This window comes from Citrus sinensis, chromosome 3, assembly GCF_022201045.2.
Source record: "Citrus sinensis cultivar Valencia sweet orange chromosome 3, DVS_A1.0, whole genome shotgun sequence".
In the NCBI taxonomy this organism is placed as follows: domain Eukaryota; kingdom Viridiplantae; phylum Streptophyta; class Magnoliopsida; order Sapindales; family Rutaceae; genus Citrus; species Citrus sinensis.
Window position 1 is genome coordinate 41,622,928 of NC_068558.1, and position 19,717 is coordinate 41,642,644.

The following is a 19,717-nucleotide window of genomic DNA, read 5'->3' on the forward strand; positions in this document are numbered from 1 at the left end:
AATATCCTCAATTTGATTTATAAAATATGAACAAATTAACCATCTTCCTATAAAATTTCACCAAAAAAAATTTATTTCAAGTTCTTATTTGTAAAATATATAAAAATTATAAAATCTTAATTTTTTCTCTTCTTGTTATTTTATGATTCTTATCTTCAAGACTCTAAAATCTTATAATTTTTAAAAAAAATTAATTAAAATTTTTAAAAACAAATATAAATTATGAAATGAGATGAATGTAAAGAATTTGATAATAGAATAATTTACTTAAGTTTTTAATTTAACGTTCATTCAAAAAATAAAGAAATGAATCAAACCGTGTGATTATTTCGGTAATCTTAATTAAAAGCGGGGGTTAAGGAAGTTTTGTGTGGTGTCAAAAAGCAATCATTATACAGAGCGAGGAGGCCCAGCTTCTCTCATGAAGCCTAGAAAGCAAAATCAGGCCTCCCAAATTTAACACTGTAAAAAGCTCATCAAGAACTTGAAGGAGTGAGATTTTTTATTTTATGGCTCAGGAGTTCATCCCATATTCAGCAAACTGAAAAATTTCCAGATGTCGTCCTCCCTCTCCAGCTCCAGCTATCCATACCCACCGGCGATTAAGCGCCGTCCCACCACAACAAACTCAAAACCCATTTTAAGCACGTCCGTACCTTTATCCAAACCCGAAATTGAACCAAGGAAACGACCGCACCATATTATTTCTTCTAACAACCACAGTGGCAATGCGGGCAAAACCCCCCAGAGCAGAGGCACACTACTAGACTTGGAGAAGCTGAAAGAGAGGGAGGAAAAAGAGAGGAAAGAGGAGGTTAATAGAAAGATAGCCTCAAAGAAAGCCATTTCAGTTATACTGCGGAGGGAAGCTACTAAGGCTGTGATTGAGAAGAAGCGAGGTCCTGTTAATTCCAAGAAGCTGTTGCCCAGGACTGTGCTTGAGGCTCTTAATGAAAGAATTACTGCTCTGCGCTGGGAGTCTGCTCTCAAGGTCACCGTGCTTAATTTTTAAATATAGTTTTAGTGTCTGTCGCTTCTGGTTTTGGTAACTGGGTTCACCTCTATGCTTTCTTTTGGTTTCTGTGAAGTAATTTAACTGTAATTTTTGATGAGATGTGATTTGATTTTGATTATTGTGAAGTGGTTTGGTAAGTTTGGGTTGTTGTGTCTCGATTTGCACTCATCCTCTGTTCTTCTTTTTCCTGCGAAAGTACATGATATGTGGAAAAATTTTCATATTTTTGTTAGGTTTCTTTTTTTAAGAAATTAGCCAATTAGAGGGGATTGGAACAAGAGGCAAAACCAGTACATGTCAAGAATAGAATGATACTTACCGTGCCAAAGTTTTCAAGAATAGTCACTGGACTTTACTAGTAACAGCATAATTCCTTTGATTGGTTTTCCAGATTCTTCTAAATGTAGAATTGAGATCTCTTGCATGACTGTCGAAATGCCCTGCTCATCATCTTCTAAGTGTGTGCTTATGGCTGTGATATCTTTTTAAATTATCAGGTTTTTGAGCTATTACGTGAGCAGCTATGGTACAAGCCCAACGCTGCTGTATACGTCAAACTAATTGTCATGCTCGGAAAATGTAAGCAACCTGAAAAGGCTCATGAGCTCTTTCAAGCAATGGTTGATGAAGGATGTGACGCGAACACTCAATCCTTTACTGCTCTATTGTCTGCGTATGGTAGGAGTGGTCTTTTCGATAAAGCTTTTTCTCTCCTTGAGCATATGAAGAATACTCCTGACTGCCAGCCAGATGTCAACACATACTCTATCCTCATCAAATCATGCCTTAAGGCTTTTGCCTTTGACAAAGTGCAAGCTTTGCTTTCTGACATGTCAACTCAGGGAATCAGACCTAATACAGTCACGTACAACACCCTCATAGATGCCTACGGAAGAGCAAAAATGTATATTCCTCCTCCGCTCTATCATTCTTTTATTTTCCTTGTTGCTGGAAAGAAGCTGGTCTTAGAACCTTTCTATTATCTTTTGTGATTTTGGTAACTAAATGGAGCACAATGGTGCAATCGTATCAGAGAGAAGTAACTCACCATTTCTTCTTCCTAAAAGGTTCGCAGAGATGGAATTGACGCTTGTGAAGATGCTCAGCGAGGATTGTGAGCCTGATGTTTGGACAATGAACTCCACACTCAGAGCCTTTGGTAACAGTGGGCAGATTGACACAATGGAGAAGTGTTATGAGAAGTTTCAGAGTGCTGGAATCCAACCCAGCATTAATACCTTCAACATTCTCCTTGATTCCTATGGAAAAGCTGGGCATTTTGAAAAAATGAGTGCTGTTATGGAATACATGCAGAAATACCATTACTCATGGACCATTGTGACCTACAATATCGTGATAGATGCATTTGGGAGGGCTGGGGATTTGAAACAGATGGAGTATTTGTTTCGGCTAATGCGATCAGAGAGAATTAAACCAAGCTGTGTCACGCTTTGCTCTCTTGTTAGGGCTTACGGGCATGCAGGGAAACCTGAAAAACTTGGTAGTGTCCTGCGGTTTATTGATAACTCAGATATAATGTTGGACACTGTATTTTTCAATTGTCTGGTGGATGCATATGGGAGACTGAAATGCTTTGCAGAGATGAAGGGGGCCCTTGAAGTGATGCAGCAGAGAGGATGTAAACCTGACAAGGTTACTTATAGAACCATGGTTAGAGCTTATTCAATTAATGGGATGAAGAATCATGCTAAACAGTTTCAAGACCTTGTTGAGAAAATGGATGAGACTGGTTTGGCAATGAAGAGGCCGGATTTCTGACATAAAGAACTTTCACAGGTCAAACATGTCTGATATTCCATGTAATTTTTTTTTTGTTTTTTGTTTTTGTATCTTACCATTGATAAACAAACAAAATGCTATAAGAAGCATTGAAGTTGCGTCTTGTATATGAGTTGCACTTTTTGGGGTCAATCAAGTAACCTTGTTACTTATATTTTCTGATAGGAAGGTGTAAACCCAATCCAGTTCCTCTGTCATTTTCGAAAGTGAAGAAATAGACAAGAGCGGCTCTTACACGGATTAATTATTTCTTGCAAGCTTTTGCTTCAATGTGTCTTAACTCATGGCTTTGTGACCTGGACATGATTGTGCACAGCCTCCTGTAAATGTAATGGCTACTGATTGATCATCACCTGAGTTCCTCGGCATGTAACAGTTGGTGGCTTGTTCAAGTCACTGGCTGGACGGCTGGACCCAGATTTGAAATTCTAATACTTAACCCAAGAAAAACCAACTTGATAAAGATTTCAAATTATAGATTGTATTTGAATAATTTAATTAAGTACTGGTGCTATTCTGTCTAATTTGTTTTATAATATATTATAGCTCGGACGCGGAAGATCTAATTTGACAGCGTGTATGATGGTTTTGAGTTTTGACCCCAATTTTCCCGGAACCATTCATGCACCTTTTGATGGAGATGTTGTGGGTCAAACTTTTATGTCTGAAAAATAAAAAAAGACTAGAAATGAAACACTGTGTGTATGCCTTTTTTTAAAAAAAAAATCCAAATGCCGTAAATTTAAAAAATATTTTTGACAAAGCGAATTTTATCATACTAATTTATTCAAGAAGAGGTTTGTGTTTCTATCATTACTAAAAATGATAATTTTTTAATATTAGGAAAAACAAATTTATGAATTTAGAAATAAAATATAAAAATTATAAAATGAATATCTTACCAATGATTTAATGCTGCCACCTGAGTTTGAGTAATAAGAGGGGGCAAGAGTTGGTATTATCTAAATTTTTTGATAATTAAAAAAAAGGGTTAATTTTGGCATTATAAAGAATTTTTTCGAGTTAAATAGTGGGGAAAATTTATTGAACAATGGCTCATTTGAGATTGCTATTGAAAGGTTCAAAGGTGACTTGAAAAGTTAAAAGTTAATTTTAATATTTGGTAAATAAGGAGCTTAAATATTTAGGGTTAGGTGCATATAAAAAACAGAAAAAGAAAGATTAGGTCGGCTCAACATGACACAATACTATTCACATCTCTCCTAATTTAAGATTAATTTGGTATTAAGATGGGTAAAATATTTGGTAATACTAACTATTGTAATTTAGAAGGTAAGTTAAACTTGATTATGTTCTTACATGATGAAAAACCTATAATATTTTTATTATTTTTGTCAAAATAATTATTTATAATTCATATTTATTACACACTTTTATTTTATAGTTACAGTTTATTTCCACAATAATTGTAAGTAAAAGTTACAATACTCTAATACTAAATAAAACTTTAAGTTTAAAACTTCTAGCAAACTATAGTTGAATTTTGACAAAAATCTAACGATTGAGCCCCCAACTTATAAGCTAATATTAGGACATGTTAGGAATTGTTTTTTTTTTTTTTGAGGGTTATAAGTGATTTTGAAAAGTAAAGAAGGAATAACTTTTCAAAATATGATTTTGAAAATTACTTTTATACTTAATATAATTTTACATATATTTTCATATATATCACAAAAATAAAAAAATGTCTTTATTAATTAGAAAATAAAATTATTAACTTTAAAGAGATTATTATTATAAACATGTAAATAAATTTTATTTAACGTTATGTTCAATTCAATCATTTATATTCTTATAAAAATTTAATAATAAGATTTACTAAACACATATGACTATTTTTAAAACTTACAACACTTTCAAAAATAAATTTTACGAAATATTTAATTAATTTTCTTCACAGTTGATTATTAATTATTTATATAGTATAGTTAACAACAATTATTTTAAAAAGTACAGTATTATGAAATTGATCTTTAGCATTATAATACACATGCGCGCACACGCAAAGATACTTGCTATTTGACATAAAAGTGAACTATTTGTTTGTAAAATTATATCAATAAAAAAAATATTTTTAATTAAAATGTTTTTAAATATAATTTTACGAAATTTTGTTAATTTATATTATACCGTTCATGTTTCTCTTAGCCTATAAATGATTTCACATCGAGATAGAAGAAAACTAGAGAGGCAGTAAGAGAAATAAATAAATAAATAAATAAAAATCCCAAAATGGACTAAATTTGTCTAAAGCCCCTCATGTTCATCTTTCTTCTCGAGTTGAACCCAAATCGAACCCAGCCCAAATCGCTGAGCGAGCAAGCGAGCCGGGAGAGAGACCTAGCATAGTATTTTCGAAAACAAAAGCCATACCTAGAGAGAAGATAGAGAGAAGAAAAACCAAAACGAAATTTCGAAATAGAAATTAGAAAAATTGGAATTACGAATTTTCAAAATTCACTTGTATTACACACACACTCTCGCATACAACGCTGTTTCTTATCATGGATTACATTTGCTATCCCGCTTTGTGCATTAGGGCAAATTCTTCTCGTTGTTGATTGGGGCCTAAACACTTGGTTTCTTCATCTCGAAAACCCTAGGAGAGAGTCCCACTGTGGGGTTTCAGGTGTCCTAGCTACGAATTTCATTATTCAGTTATCAATTCAGGTGATTCTTGTTCCAATTTTGGGTTGTTTTCGAAACCCTAGAATCTGGTGACGTGGAATTTTGTGCATTTGCGTCAATTCAATGTCTTTAGGGTTTCTTTTGAAGGTCTAGAGATGTGAATTCGTTTGTGTTAGGGTTTGGGGAGGCCCTCTGGTTCAATGTTAGTTGTTTTATGTGCATGCTTTCGTTTAGGCCAAGTCTAATGCTAAAATTTGGTCTCCTTATTGGGAAACTGGGGTTTGTGTTCCGTTTGGTAAACAAGTGGATTTTACTGTTTAGTGGATGTTTTGAAGGTGCACGCCTGATAATTTGAGGAGAATTATTTGTGCCGAGTGTCTTTCAAGCATTATTACTTATTATGCACATGTACTTGCTATGAAGTGCAACCAGTTATGTGCTATCCATTTGACATTGCTTTAGATACTCATATTAATTATGGATAGTCCTTTTCCTTGATTGAACTTTTAACTTTTGCATTTGACTTCCATGTTTAGTTGCAGCATTTTGTTTGTTGCTGTAATCATTGATTGTTCATCAAGTTTTATGTGGTCTTGCAACAACCTTGAGATTTTAATGTGCTGCTACTATCTTGATATGATCAAGTTTTAGTACACATGCTTTTATGTTAGGCTTTTATGGAAATTGGACAATATAGGTTTGATTTTTGACTCTTCACGCATGATGTTTCCACTTTCTTTTGAAGTTTTACTGGATAATTTTCAAATAGTTGAGACGTACATTGCCTTGCCTTCAGGATAATTCATTTTAAAGCGTGGCTTCTACGTCAATTATTAATTGTCTTCTTTATGGATGTGTCATGGCAGTTTTCTTCTTAATCAATCTGTGAATACAAGCAGGTGACATCACTGGATGTTTGTATTTTCTGTACAGGGTGAATTCTGTATTCCCCAGATATACATTTTTCTTTCTTATGGATATTGGCTATATTTAGTGTTGGTTTCCATGTGTCTTTGTTTGTACCTTGGAATTTCAGAAAATAGGTAATCCACTGCTGCTTGTATTAGGCATTTTCAATGCTTTGAATAGTATGTATTTCCTTTTCCTGAAATTTGAGTGATTGCTTGATGTAACGTGTTTTAGTCAATTTCCTCTACTCTATTATGTGAACTTATTGAATCTTGAATCTGAACCTGAATGAGGATAGTCTAGTTTATTGTGCTTACGTGTCTGCATGCTTTTCAGTTCACTGAAGGAAAAAGAAAATTGGTGATTGTAGATTCTTAAAATTTTGTTTTCATTACTGGCTTATAGTTATTATTCATTGTTTATGCTGTTCTTCATTGTTAGACATCTCTTACAGTTTGTTTTTTTTTCTTTTCAGGAATTTAATAGATTCAGGAAATTGATGGGAAGAGTAGGCGTGTAGGTATCAGGGTAGTGATGCATGGATGTGGACCAGAAACTGCTCTCCTAGTAAATGCTGAGGTTGATTCCATGGGAGGGGTTGTTGACGGCGGAGTTGGTATTGGTGTCAAAACCTCTCCACGTCGAGCAGCAATTGAAAAGGCTCAGGCAGAGCTACGGTAATACTGCTTTTCATATTTTTGTTCCATGTAATTTCTACTTTGACAATGCATGTTGCCAATTTTTAAAGCAAATTATTCTTTTGTTGTCAACAGGCAAGAGTATGATGTTCGTGAGGAGAGGAGAAGAGAACTAGAGTTTCTGGAGAAAGTATTGTGTTTTGATCTTATTCTAACTATTGTCAAATTGTTAATGTTGTTGATAATTATACGCATCCACCATAGGGAGGGGGCGAAAAACATTATATGATTGTTATTATTTCTCCTTACTTGCAGGGTGGCAACCCTTTGGATTTCAAATTTGGAAACGCCGCATCGGTTAGTGTCCAGTCTACTTCACTTACTGATCAGCAGGCAGAACATTTTGTGACCAGGTAAAATCTTCTTGGTTGGTATTTATTGGTGAATAACAGTTGTGCATTATGTCTACTGGGAAGTGTCTAATGCTTCCTGCATACTTTCATTTCTTTTACAGTGAAGCAAAAGGTAGTTTTGCACTGACTGCTTCACCCCATGGTGATTCTGTAGAGAGTAGTGGTAGACCGGGGGTTCCTACAGTTTGTGAACCCAATACTGCTGATAACCTTTTACTTTTTGATGGTGAAAATGAGATACTTGAACGTGAAAGGACCTCTGTACATCCTGTTAAACGAAAAAATATTGTTCCATCAGAACAGTCTTCTCGCATGGATGGGTCTCAAAATGCTAAGGAATCAGAAGATTCTGCTATCTTTCGCCCATATGCTCGCAGGAATAGGTCTAAAATTAAACGTGATGCTGCTCGATCAGGTTCAAATGACATAGTTCAGACTCGTTCCGGGGATGGAACTTCTCTAACTGTTCGGGGAAGTTCATGGGATGCAAAGGGGTCAATATCTGATTCAAACAACCAAAAGGAGCAGAATTTGCTTTCTGTTACTAATCCAAAGGCAGCAACCTCAAATGGTGATATTGGTTCTAAGGTTGTTCTATCTGATAAACATATAAATACGGAGTTGGATAGGGTGCCGACTCCGGCAGTAACAACCAGCCCGAAAGTTAGTTTGCCTGATGATAAGCTGGATGTTACAGTTCCCAAAAGGATGAGTGATGGACAGCAAAATCAATCTGCACAAGTTGATACCCAGCAAACATCTGCACTTGTTGATGTGCAGCAAAATCCTGCGGATGTGGCTTTTGTGAAACCTGATCTTGTTGGAGGAAATGAACAGACAGTTTCAGCAGAAGTTGATTGTCTTCCTTGTGAAGCTATAGAAAAAGCGGTGAATGAAAGTTGTTCTAATCAGCTAAACGGATTTGATAATCAAGATAGAGATAGGAAATCTATTCCAACTGAAGGTCAAAATAGTACTGCAGCCATTGGTACAAAATTAGATTCGGAGTCATCTTGCACCCAAAACAGTTTAAGTGTAGATGTAAATAATGATAGCGATGCATGCATTAATCCAAAACATGTTGATTCTAATGGAGTTGCCACTGAACAAACATCAGATTTGGAAGGCACAGCAGTTGGTGAAATGGTCAAGGAAGAAAATGGGATCAAGATTGACTGTGGTGCTGCCATGAATGTGGATGAGAATTCTGCTTATCAAAATCATAGCAACAATGGTTCCATGGTCAAAGTTGAGGAAGAAATAAATACAAGTAAATCTGACTTGCAAAAAGAGTCGAATTATTCTTCCAATCTTGAGGGAGTGCCACAAAATGTCAATACTATGTTAGAAACTGATAAAAACTTGAGCGATGTGTTGAGTTACGACTCCAACAGCAACAAGGAGAACCTTTTCTCTGGAAGATCTCAGGGCCCGATGGATATCTCAACTTGTGAGCCTCTTGAGAGTTCCATGTTAGGTAGAAATTCTGCCGATGCCAATGATCATCAAACTGAATCTGTTAACAACTTAAAGTTTGCTGACAAGGCACTTGAAGATTCAATCCTCGAAGAGGCACGGATTATAGAGGTAATTAGATTATCTTCCCATAGCATGACTACAGAATTTTGCTTGCCAAAGAAAGGAAAGAATCCTTTTTTTGGTCTTCTGATTTGACCTTTGGTTTGTCATCATTCCTTGTACTGAATGGCTTTGGTGTATGTCATAATATTGTAAACAGGCTAAGCGGAAAAGGATTGCTGAGTTGTCTGTTGGTACCTTGCCCTCTGAAACTGGGCGGAAATCTCACTGGGATTTTGTCCTTGAGGAAATGGCATGGTTGGCAAATGATTTTGCACAGGTCTGATTATGATTATTTCCTCCTTTCTTTTGGATTGTTTTACATCCTTTGGTTTATTTTAGATTAATATTTAAGTAAATTTGTATTTCAATAATATTGGTTAATGTTATGTCTGATGTCTGTTGGTAATTTTTTTCTCTATGTTATCATTTTCTTTAAAGGAACGTCTTTGGAAGATGACTGCTGCTGCTCAAATATGTCATCGGGTTGCTTTTACTTCTCGGTTGAGATCTGAAGAACAAAATCAACGCTACAAACTCAAAAAAGTAGCTCTAAACCTGGCAAAGGCTGTCATGCAGTTTTGGCATTCAGCTGAGGTGCTTCTAAATAATGACAATCCAACTGTTGGTCCAAAAACCAGCAGGCGAGATTTTGTTGGATCAACCAGTGATGATGTGATTGAAGCTTCTGAGGACAAGGTTGGAAATTTTGACATGCTGCTGGTTATGTACTAGAACCCTTTTTTAGTCAATTCTTCAATTGCCATAGGATGGGGATTATAATATTTTTGCTCATTTTCATTTTTAATGTCCATCATTACCTCTTTCACTTATCATCAATGGTGGCTGTTCTTATTTTTCTGTCATCTTTTGCTATTTTATGATTTACCATGATGATGCTGTTTTCCGAGTTTGAATTATTCACTTTCTGGAGTGTTAATGATTGTATCCAAGATAATCTAGAGTACTTTTGTAGTTCTTTAAAGTGTTCTATTGGATTTGTGTGCTAATTGCATTTAAGATCTGTGGTCAAATTTGTAACTGAAATAACTTGCAGGAACCGGTTGGATCATAAGGTAATATATTCTCTGACAATATGGTAGATTGTTGAACTCTAACTTCTAGATTGTGTTGTGGGGGCACGACTTGTCCTCAAACAACTTCCATTAAGTTTATATATATATATTATCCTTTTAATATACATATGGAGTTTCCAATAGATTTCTGAATTTGGGTAGCATGAGGTCCTAGATTTATTTTGTTTTGGTTGGCAACTGAATTTCTTAGTCCAATGACGTATCCTGAAGCTTAGAGCTTTTCTTGGAGTAGTTGCTGTTTATTTTGTGCTTGCCTCTGGTTGTGCGCTTTGCTGAAAATGCTCTTTTTTTTTTATTAAGGTGTCCATATAGTTACAACTGGATGCTTTACTTTCTATAATAGACATCAAATTTCTTGTCTTGCATTTATGTGAGATATGTTGACAATATGTCTTGTGGTCTTGAGCAGGAGACAAGTAAAAATATGGAGCAACAATATTCCAGAAAAAATGCTGCACTTGCCATTCATGGATATGCTGTAAGATTTTTGAAACACAACAGTTCTCCTGTTCTTCCTCTTCAAGCTGAGGCACCTGCAACTCCTGATAGAATATCTGATTCCGGTATTATGGAGGTGTCTTGGGATGATCACCTTACAGAAGTATGGACCAAATCTTTATATCTTGTTCATGTGTTTAGTTTATTTAGTATTGTTATTGACCACCATTGATCTCTTATATTTATATCACTTGTTGAAGTGATTGACCGATTAATTTAGAGAGGCCTTTTAGATTCATTTCCTTCAATTGTGTTTAGCCTTTTTTTACATGATGCCCGAAAATCCTTCTGCATCATTATGTTCCTCTCTTGGAAAGGCCTCGTAAAAGAAGGTGCTTTCAACAACTCTATTACAAAAGCCTTTTATCCAAATATAGCGTCTGGTGATGTCAAAGTTGGTTTACTTTAAAATATTTTGACTGCACTTTAAATTGGCTTGTTTCTGCTGTTTCATTTAATAATACTGTTCCCTTTTTCTTATTGAAGTCTTAAGTGAGAAGTGCCTTTTAATTGTCATATGTTTAAGTTGTAGTGCCAGTAACTCATAACATAAGCTGTCTATATATGATAAGTTTATTTATTGTTTCTGGTCTTAAGCTTTCAACAACACTATTTTTTCTATTTTATATTCTGGCTTCATCCCTAGTTTGATATTGTCTCCATCATGTGTAATCAGTGTAATAGAACAGATCAATCACATTCTAGCTAAAAGAAAGAAACCAATTACTTTCTTAACTCATTGGCAAAATTGCTTATGAATAAAGGTTTTACCATTGTTGTACTGCAATTTTGGATGACTGTTTCTTTTCAACTTTAAAGCAAGCGTTTAGATTGGGTCCATATGTTTTCTGATCTGGTTCATTAGGTAAATGAAGAAATTATCCCTAAGACCTAAAAACATTGATTGAATCAAATATTGAGGGACTAAACTATTTTGATATTTAATAGATAATTGGGGTTAGGAATCATGGTTTCTTTATGGTAAATTTCAAATCTATATGAGGAAATGCTCTGGAAGAAGTAGGAGTTGTGATTTCAGCTTAGACCAACATGACTATTTTATTTCATGGGGCCCAAGATGGAGTTGGAGATGTGATTGAGAGAGACTACTTTTCTCCACTCTGCATGATCTTGGCTACATATGCTGTATTCATTTATGATGATAATAATTTGCTGTTACTTTTGTAAACTGCAGGAAAGCCTCTTCTATGCCGTTTCCTCAGGTGCAATGGAAACTTACCGAAAGTCAATTGAATCTCATTTAGCGCAGTCTGAGGTAAACATATCTTCTAACAATTCCTTGTGTGCATGTTTTCCGTCTGCTAAAAGTCATCAAACACATACTTTTTTTTCTACCAACTGCATTTACTGCTAACTAACTCGAGCAATTCAACTAATAAGCCTACACTTCTTTTTCCTCAATTCCAGATAGTATGATAATATTATTCTTCCATTTAAAAAAAAAAATTTGAGGGACTCTAGTTAAATTCTTCCAGTTTTCTGGTCATGTTGTTAAAATTAAGTGGCACTAGTACATAATTGACTTACTTAAGTCCTTGCATATTTTTACTTATGTTGTTTTCCCTTTTCTGCCCCAGAAAACTGCTAGTAGTGTGCAAGAGGAAGTGGACACATCAGTATATGATGCTGCAGCAGGTAATGATTTTATTTTGGTAGTTCATTTTTTATTGAACTTAAGCTGTGTGCCAATAAGTTTAAATTCAAATACAGAATTTGGTTATCACGACACTGCTTATGATGAGGACGAGGGTGAAACGAGTGCGTATTATCTGCCTGGGGCCTTTGAAGGTAGCAAGTCATCAAAGTTTGAACATAAGAAAAGGAAGTATGTAATGAAGTATACCGGGAGATCATATGAAGTGGGAGCTGATATTCCTTATGGACATGGCACAGCTGGGTCTCAACAATCCATGATGGGGAAAAGGCCAGGCAATCTTAATGTGGGTTCAATTCCCACAAAGCGCATGCGCACTGCTTCCAGGCAGCGGATTATAGGTCCATTTAGTGCTGGAGCTGCTGGGAGTTTGCTGGCTCCGGCAAAGACAGATGGTTCAAGTGGAGATACAAGTTCTTTTCAGGATGATCAGAGTACTTTGCATGGTGGATCTCAGAATCAGAAAAATGTGGAGGTTGAGTCAGCTGGGGACTTTGAAAAGCAGTTACCTTATGACTGTGCGGAAACATCAACAAAACCGAAGAAGAAGAAGAAAGCAAAGCATCTGGTGTGTTGGAATTCATGTTTCTTCCTTTTCTTGTTGCTGTCGAAAATATGGCTAATTTTACCACAATCTAGTTATTTCTTTGCTTGTGGCTAAGTTGCCTTAATTTTATATGGTTGTAGGGTTCTGCTTTTGAGCAGGGTTGGCAGATTGAGTCTACTGTTTATAGTGAACAGGTAAATAAATTTCCCTTTTCTTTTCTGTGCTTTTTGTTATTTTCTGTTGAGTGACTTTAAGCAGTTTGACAAATTTATATAGTGGTTAGGCTTCTGGTGATGCATTATGGGATTGTTTTGACTAATGACTCTTTTGCCTCTGTTAGCCATTTTAGGTTTTGTTTTTTCAGTCATCATAGTACTATATAGAGTGCTTCGCTATATTTATTATTTCATTTTCTGAACATTAGGTGAAAAGTACACTAATATGTATTTCTATGGAACAGTGATGTAAATCATAAGAATCCTCTTTTTGTCATGTTTACAAGCCTGTGTGATATTCCTTTTCTGGTTGTCATCTTTCCCATGGGTTGGAAAGGGGCGGTTATTTATCCTTTTGCTACCTCATGTTGTATCCCAGAAGTTATTGGCTAAAATGTTACATTAATTCTTTGATGTGTATGTAGAGGGATCATTCTAAAAAGAGATTGGAGAGTCATCATTTTGATTCTAATGGAAACAATGGTAAGACTCTTTTTAATATTTTACTTGCTTTAATAATTGGTTTTATATGACAGCTAGTTTTTAGTTCATCTTTTATATTTTTCATGTCTTCTGTCAAGGCTTATATGGGCAACAAAATGCGAAGAAGCCAAAGATAATGAAGCAATCATTGGACGCCACTTTTGACAACAGTACTCCTTTGACTGGGTCCATCCCTTCTCCAGCGGCTTCCCAGATGAGTAATATGTCCAACCCAACTAAATTTATTAAATTGATTGGTGGCCGAGATAGGGGGAGGAAAGCCAAATCGCTGAAGGTACTATTTCATAATAGCTGAATAATCATGTGCTTCTACTTGTTTCCTCATGTTTTGATATATTGTATTCTAGGAATTTGAGCATTTAGCCTTCTCTGCAGATGTCTGCTGGGCAGCCTGGTTCTGGAAGTCCTTGGTCATTATTTGAAGACCAGGTTGTTTTGCCTTCTTGGCTTTCTTGAGCATCTCTCTTTTATTTTGTGTTTTCATTTGTTTATTTCTTTTATCCTGAGGTATGGCTGTACCTGAACTGTTAATTCTATATGTACATGTAACATCAGGCACTTGTTGTCCTTGTACATGATATGGGCCCAAACTGGGAGCTTGTTAGTGATGCCATGAATAGTACCCTTCAGTTTAAGGTATGCATGTGTGCTTTAAGATGCTCCTCACACTATCCTCTCTTTTCAGATTGTCCCCCGATTCATATTGGGTTGCAGAAGATAATAGTATGGTTATGGTTATACTGCTATAAACTTCAAAAATGGTTCTTTCATTTTGGGGCTAGTTAGTATTTCCATTTAGATGGTGAAACAGCTGTATATTCTTTTCCATCATCTATTTGTTTCATTGACTCGTACAACGTGTTCAGTGTATATTCCGCAAGCCTCAAGAATGCAAGGAGCGTCACAAGATTTTAATGGATAGGGGTGCTGGAGATGGGGCTGATAGTGCTGAAGATTCTGGATCTTCTCAGTCTTATCCATCTACATTGCCTGGAATTCCAAAGGCAAGAATCATCTTTGCCACTTGGCATTGTAGAAGTAGATGTGACTTTTATTTATGTGTTCATTTGAGACTTTTGTACTGTTGAACTAATTGTCTATTTTTTTAATTGGATGTTTTGCTGTATTTGATGCAGGGAAGTGCCAGACAGTTGTTTCAACGATTGCAAGGGCCAATGGAAGAGGATACTGTTAAGTCTCATTTTGAGAAAATCATTATGATTGGGAAGAAGTATCATTATTGGAAGTGTCAGGTTTGTCATGATCTGAAGTTAACTATGAAATTGATTCTTTAATTATATTTGTCTATTTTTGAAAGTCCAAATCTTTTTACCTTTAGGAGAGTTCTTATTCTTGATACATACATGTTATGACTGGAGAAAAATATTTTGATTTCATTTTCTTCTCAGACCAACTTTTTGTATATATTCATGTTTTATTGAAATATGTAGATTCAATTTAAATCTCAGGAAATTTTCTAAAGTTAACCTTCACACTATATCATATTGATTCTTGAAGTGATTTCTACATTGGTTTCATTTAACTCATTGAAATTTTTTAACTTGTTGCCCTGAGGAATGTTTTCGTTCTCTGTTCTTGTTAAAGCTTGTTTTTATGTACATTGAATCGTTTAATTAGTTATAGGACCATGAAATTCATATGCAAAAACATATGAAGAATCTGCCTAATACTGAGGTTTATATTTTAGTAAAGAACTGGTTATTCCTGCGCTAGAATGAAACGAAATGATGTATTTTTAATAATTTTGGGAAGCTCTTGTAGACTTCATATGTCCATGACACTGGGTTGGGCTTTTGAAATTTAAAATATTTTGTTAAAAGCTCGTTTAAGGGTGTGTGTGTTCTCGCATGTATGTGCAATAAGAAGTCCAAGCTTTTTGTCCATTTGCGTTTGTGGTGATGTTACATACAAACTACTTAAAGTCGGTTTGCAAGTTAGGGGCATCATTCATGTTTAAATTAGTTTGCCTTTCTCGTCCAATGTTTATCTCTCAACCTAGTATCTCTTCAGGTTTCCTGAAGGAAAATATAAAATAAAAGGGAAGAAAAAGAGTGGTTTCCTAAACCCAGTATGCCTAAATTTGTCATAAAAAAATTTCGGGTGGCTTCCTCTAAAATAAAAATGGAAGAGCACTGAAGCTTGCTTAAAAATGATGCATACGGGTTCCTGCCACTTTTATGTAGATGGCTTTAGGGGATCATAAACGATGGATAAACATGATATTATGTGTAGGTGATCACTCAACGGGAATATTTCTATTTGTTATATGGAACTAGAAAGCATCTTTGTTTTAGTTCATTGCTCTTCTTTAAATCTTTTCCTGACTAATATTTTCTCTGTTGTTTATCACGTGAAGAATGAAACCCATGATCTAAGGCAAGTTGTACCAGTTCATAATTCTCATGTTATTGCTCTTTCTCAAGTGTGCCCAAATAACCTGAATGGATGCATTCTAACGTAAGTCTTGATGTCTCTCATACATAATCATCAATCCTTTTTTCTTCTCTCCTTTTTCATTTATGAGTTTAATTTTATCGACCCCAGGGGTACCCATCATTTATCTTATCATGCATCAGTCTCATTAATTTTATTTTTCATATCCTGGATGAAGGCCTCTTGATCTCTGTGATGTGACTGCATCAAGCCCAGATGCTGTCTCACTGGGTTTTCAGAGTTCTCATGCAAGTGGTTTAGGAATATCCAACCAAGGAGCTATGCTTCATACTTCTGGGCCTAATTCTCCACTGCATGGATCTTCTGGTATAGTTCTTGGCAGTAATTTGTCATCACCATCTGGTCCACTCAATCAATCTATCAGGTAGTAAGCTAGCATATTGCTTAATTGTGAATCTGTTATCACATTCTAATTCTTTATTATTGGTTTGCTGGTTATTTTGTTTGTTGTCAGGGATGGTAGATACAATGCTCCCAGGGCAAATCTGCCAGTTGATGAGCAACAAAGAATGCAACAGTACAATCAAATGTTATCAGGTAGGAACATTCAACAGTCCAACTTGCCTGCCCCTGGGCCGCTCTCTGGAGCTGAACGCAGTGTTCGTATGCTACCTGGTGGAAGTGGTATGGGAATGATGTGTGCTATGAACAGAAGCATGCCAATGTCGAGGCCAGGGTACCAAGGAATGGCTTCATCTCCAATGCTGAATTCTGGTAGTATGATTTCCAGTATGGCGGGGATGAGCCCTGTAAATATGCACTCAGGAGCCGGTCCTGGTCAAGGAAACTCGATGTTGAGACCTCGGGAGGGGATGCATATGATGCGGGTAAGTAGCTAGTCTTAAATTGTTTCCGTTGCTTTTTTGCTATTTTTTGTGTTTATTTGTTCTACAATAACGAGTGAATGAGGAGTGAGTCTTATTAGTATATAATAGAGCTCTCCACCTTTAAATATGGATCTTTCAAATTGTCCCTGATGTTGCTCTGCTGCTTTAGAATTTCCTTGTTTTTGTTGTAACTATTGGTAAGACATTAGTATATTTAAATCAAATGATAATAGTGTTTATTTGTGTCATAGCCTGGCCATAATCCAGATCATCAAAGGCAATTAATGGTACCAGAGCTCCAGATGCAGGTCACACAAGGGAATGGTCAAGGAATTCCTGCTTTCAATGGATTGAGTTCTCCTTTCTCTAATCAAACTACCCCTCCACCTGTTCAGACGTATCCAGGCCATCCCCAGCAGCCACATCAAATGTCTCCGCAGCAGTCCCATGGTCTGAGCAACCATCATCCTCAGCTTCAGGGCCCAAATCATGCTACAGGATCACAGCAGCAAGCATATGCAATTCGCATTGCTAAGGATAGACAAATGCAGCAGCAGCGATATTTGCAGCAGCAACAGCAACAACAGCAGCACCCACAACAGTTTACTGGATCTGGCACTTTGATGCCACATGTCCAACCACAGCCTCAACTTCCCATATCATCTTCTCTGCAAAATAATACCCAGATTCAATCACAAACTTCATCTCAGCCAGTATCTATGCCTCCCCTAACTACATCTTCCTCAATGACTCCTACAGCTTTGCAGCACCAGCAGAAACACCACTTACCTTCTCATGGACTCAGCCGTAATTCTCAATCTGGTGCAAGTGGGCTGAACAATCAGGTGGGGAAGCAAAGGCAACGACAGCCACAGCAGCAGCAGTTCCAACAATCCGGAAGGAACCACCCTCAACCGCGGCAGCATGCGCAATCTCAACAGCAGGCCAAACTTTTAAAGGGAATTGGAAGAGGGAATATGGTGCTGCATCAAAACCCTAATGTTGACCATCTAAATGGTCTCAATGTGGCTCCAGGTAACCAAACTGCTGAGAAAGGGGAGCAGATCATGCATTTAATGCAGGGACAAGGTTTATATTCTGGCTCCAGCTTAAGCCCAGTTCAACCATCTAAACCCTTAGCTCCTTCTCAATCCACTAATCACTCACAGCCACAGCAAAAATTATTTTCTGGGGCAACCCCTCCTTCATCAAAGCAACTTCAGCATGTCCCTTCTCATTCTGATAATAGCACTCAAGGCCATGTTCCATCAGTGTCCTCTGGACATTCACCATCAGCTACGCATCAAGCTGTTTTGCCTGCAATTATGGCTTCAAACCACCAGCATCTGCAACTTCAACCCCAACCACACCAAAAGCAGGTTAATAAAACTCAACCAGCTGCTCAGAGAATCCTTCAACAAAATCGTCAACTGAATTCTGACATGGCTAACAAGTCTCAAACTGATCAAACTCAAGCAGACGAGCCTGCGAGCAATACTTCTCTGATGGGTGCTAGTGCAACTATGGCATTGTCTCAGGTCTGTATCGACTCCAGCAGTGTTGGACCAGCTTCTTCTGTTGTTGCTCAGCAATGGAAAGCATCAGAGCCAGTATATGATTCTGCTCTACCAAATAAGGCCAATCAAGTGGGTTCAATTGGAAGCCCACCTCTTACAAGCTCCGGTGGGAGTGATGCAGCAACTTCTGTTAGTCAAGGGTTAGGTCAGAGACAGTTATCAGGTAGCTTGCCACCTCATGGGCATAATGTTGGGTCTCCATGGCAGCAGCAGTCGCAGTTACAACAGCCCCCTACACCATCACCTGCATCTCAAAAACACTGCCAGCCACAAGATCTAAAAGTTCTGCAGCAAGATCAACAGCAGTTGCCACTGCAGCAGCAGTCTCATCCGCAAACGCAGCATCTGCAAGCAGCTCAAGGCAGTTTGTATATCAGACCCACTAATGCTAAATTGGAATAGAGCAATCTGGTGATTTGAGCGGTTCTGAGAGCAGCCAGTGCTGCTAGGGTTGGGTTTGCATGCGCTTGAAACAGCAGTGTATAGGTAACGAAGGATCATTTTTAACATTTTAGCAACCTTCATGTATATTCTGACATATGGAGGTCTACTTTTGATTTGTTACATGGAGAAATTAGCTAACTAGTTTGTTTTGTGCAGATGAAGCTGGTTATTTTATTAGGGCAATGCAAAATGGACAAGAAGGAGATCGTCTTCTGCAGGTTCTGTTAAAAATTGTGTAGAGGAGACATTAACAGGCCAATCCATTTTGGCTTTTTTTTTTTCTTTTTTTCGGTTTTGATTTTTGGGATCCATGTATATTACCACTTGTTTAGAGGTTAGGGAAGATAGAGATGGATATAGAGTTATGTGTACAGGGGTCTCGTCTTCCTTCTCTTGTACTTTCTCCACATCCCCCCCCCCCCTTCTTAGCTCCCTTCATTTTCCCATTTGGGTCTGGGTCCTATTCCTTTTTTTGCCCTAGTAGATTAGTTGATGTAATATTTACCCTTTTAGATTAGTGGGTAGCAATCATTGTTATGGGGCAAAATGCCGTCTGGAAATTTTGTGTATACAAGGTCTCTCCAGTACATACACTGGTCAATGGTAGTGTTAGAATGATCAGTATCTGTCAATGCCATGGGTGCCTGCCTTCATTGTAATTTGACAGCATCCCAATTTCCGTAATGCAATGAGCCTTGATAGCTGATCCATCTTCTTGCTGTACATATTAAATGGCCTGTGGATATATCTTCTCCAACCAAAACATCTTTTTTGTTTGATTACAAGTTTGAACCGTGGATTATTTTTACCTCTAATTAATTGCAAGTCGATCGGTATCATTAAAGGTTGCTACTGA

General features: G+C 36.8%; 2 protein-coding genes across 6 annotated transcripts; both read left to right on the forward strand.

The window, feature by feature from the left end:
* The first annotated feature begins 363 nt into the window (after positions 1–363).
* Positions 364–3,085, forward strand: LOC102613671 (pentatricopeptide repeat-containing protein At5g48730, chloroplastic). Of its 4 annotated transcripts, none has more exons than XM_025099012.2 (4): positions 364–991; positions 1,513–1,919; positions 2,083–2,812; positions 2,985–3,085. In XM_025099012.2, exons 1-3 carry the CDS (start codon positions 557–559, stop codon positions 2,792–2,794), a joined length of 1,554 nt encoding a protein of 517 aa, XP_024954780.2. In that variant the 5' UTR covers positions 364–556; the 3' UTR covers positions 2,795–2,812; positions 2,985–3,085. The 4 variants fall into 4 exon arrangements, with proteins under 4 accessions (XP_024954780.2, XP_015386138.2, XP_006479270.2 ...); XM_015530652.3 differs by having other exon boundaries at positions 365–991; positions 2,083–2,835; positions 2,981–3,085; XM_006479207.4 differs by having other exon boundaries at positions 365–991; positions 2,981–3,085.
* Positions 3,086–5,075: 1,990 nt separating this feature from the next.
* LOC102614167 (chromatin modification-related protein EAF1 B-like) lies at positions 5,076–19,567 on the forward strand. Of its 2 annotated transcripts, none has more exons than XM_006479210.4 (23): positions 5,076–5,506; positions 6,849–7,050; positions 7,147–7,201; positions 7,327–7,424; positions 7,526–9,011; positions 9,163–9,282; positions 9,444–9,701; positions 10,509–10,700; positions 11,793–11,873; positions 12,196–12,253; positions 12,329–12,840; positions 12,960–13,013; positions 13,460–13,517; positions 13,616–13,812; positions 13,914–13,967; positions 14,094–14,174; positions 14,405–14,542; positions 14,675–14,791; positions 15,916–16,016; positions 16,171–16,377; positions 16,468–16,840; positions 17,143–18,903; positions 19,018–19,567. In XM_006479210.4, the coding sequence occupies exons 2-22, from the start codon at positions 6,908–6,910 to the stop codon at positions 18,817–18,819; spliced, it is 6,060 nt and encodes a 2,019-aa protein (XP_006479273.2). In that variant the 5' UTR covers positions 5,076–5,506; positions 6,849–6,907; the 3' UTR covers positions 18,820–18,903; positions 19,018–19,567. The 2 variants fall into 2 exon arrangements, with proteins under 2 accessions (XP_006479273.2, XP_006479271.2); XM_006479208.4 differs by having other exon boundaries at positions 5,079–5,506; positions 17,092–18,903.
* Positions 19,568–19,717: the final 150 nt, after the last annotated feature.

Excerpts from the sequence above, each read along its gene's own strand:
- LOC102613671 (XM_025099012.2), top strand. The coding sequence starts at position 557 with ATGTCGTCCTCCCTCTCCAGCTCCAGCTATCCATACCCACCGGCGATT. Across the intron at positions 992-1,512 it reads GCTGGGAGTCTGCTCTCAAG|GTTTTTGAGCTATTACGTGA; the intron begins GTCACCGTGCTT and ends TTAAATTATCAG. Across the intron at positions 1,920-2,082 it reads GCCTACGGAAGAGCAAAAAT|GTTCGCAGAGATGGAATTGA; the intron begins GTATATTCCTCC and ends TCTTCCTAAAAG.
- LOC102614167 (XM_006479208.4), top strand. The coding sequence starts at position 6,908 with ATGCATGGATGTGGACCAGAAACTGCTCTCCTAGTAAATGCTGAGGTT. Across the intron at positions 7,202-7,326 it reads AACTAGAGTTTCTGGAGAAA|GGTGGCAACCCTTTGGATTT; the intron begins GTATTGTGTTTT and ends CCTTACTTGCAG. Across the intron at positions 9,012-9,162 it reads AAGAGGCACGGATTATAGAG|GCTAAGCGGAAAAGGATTGC; the intron begins GTAATTAGATTA and ends TATTGTAAACAG.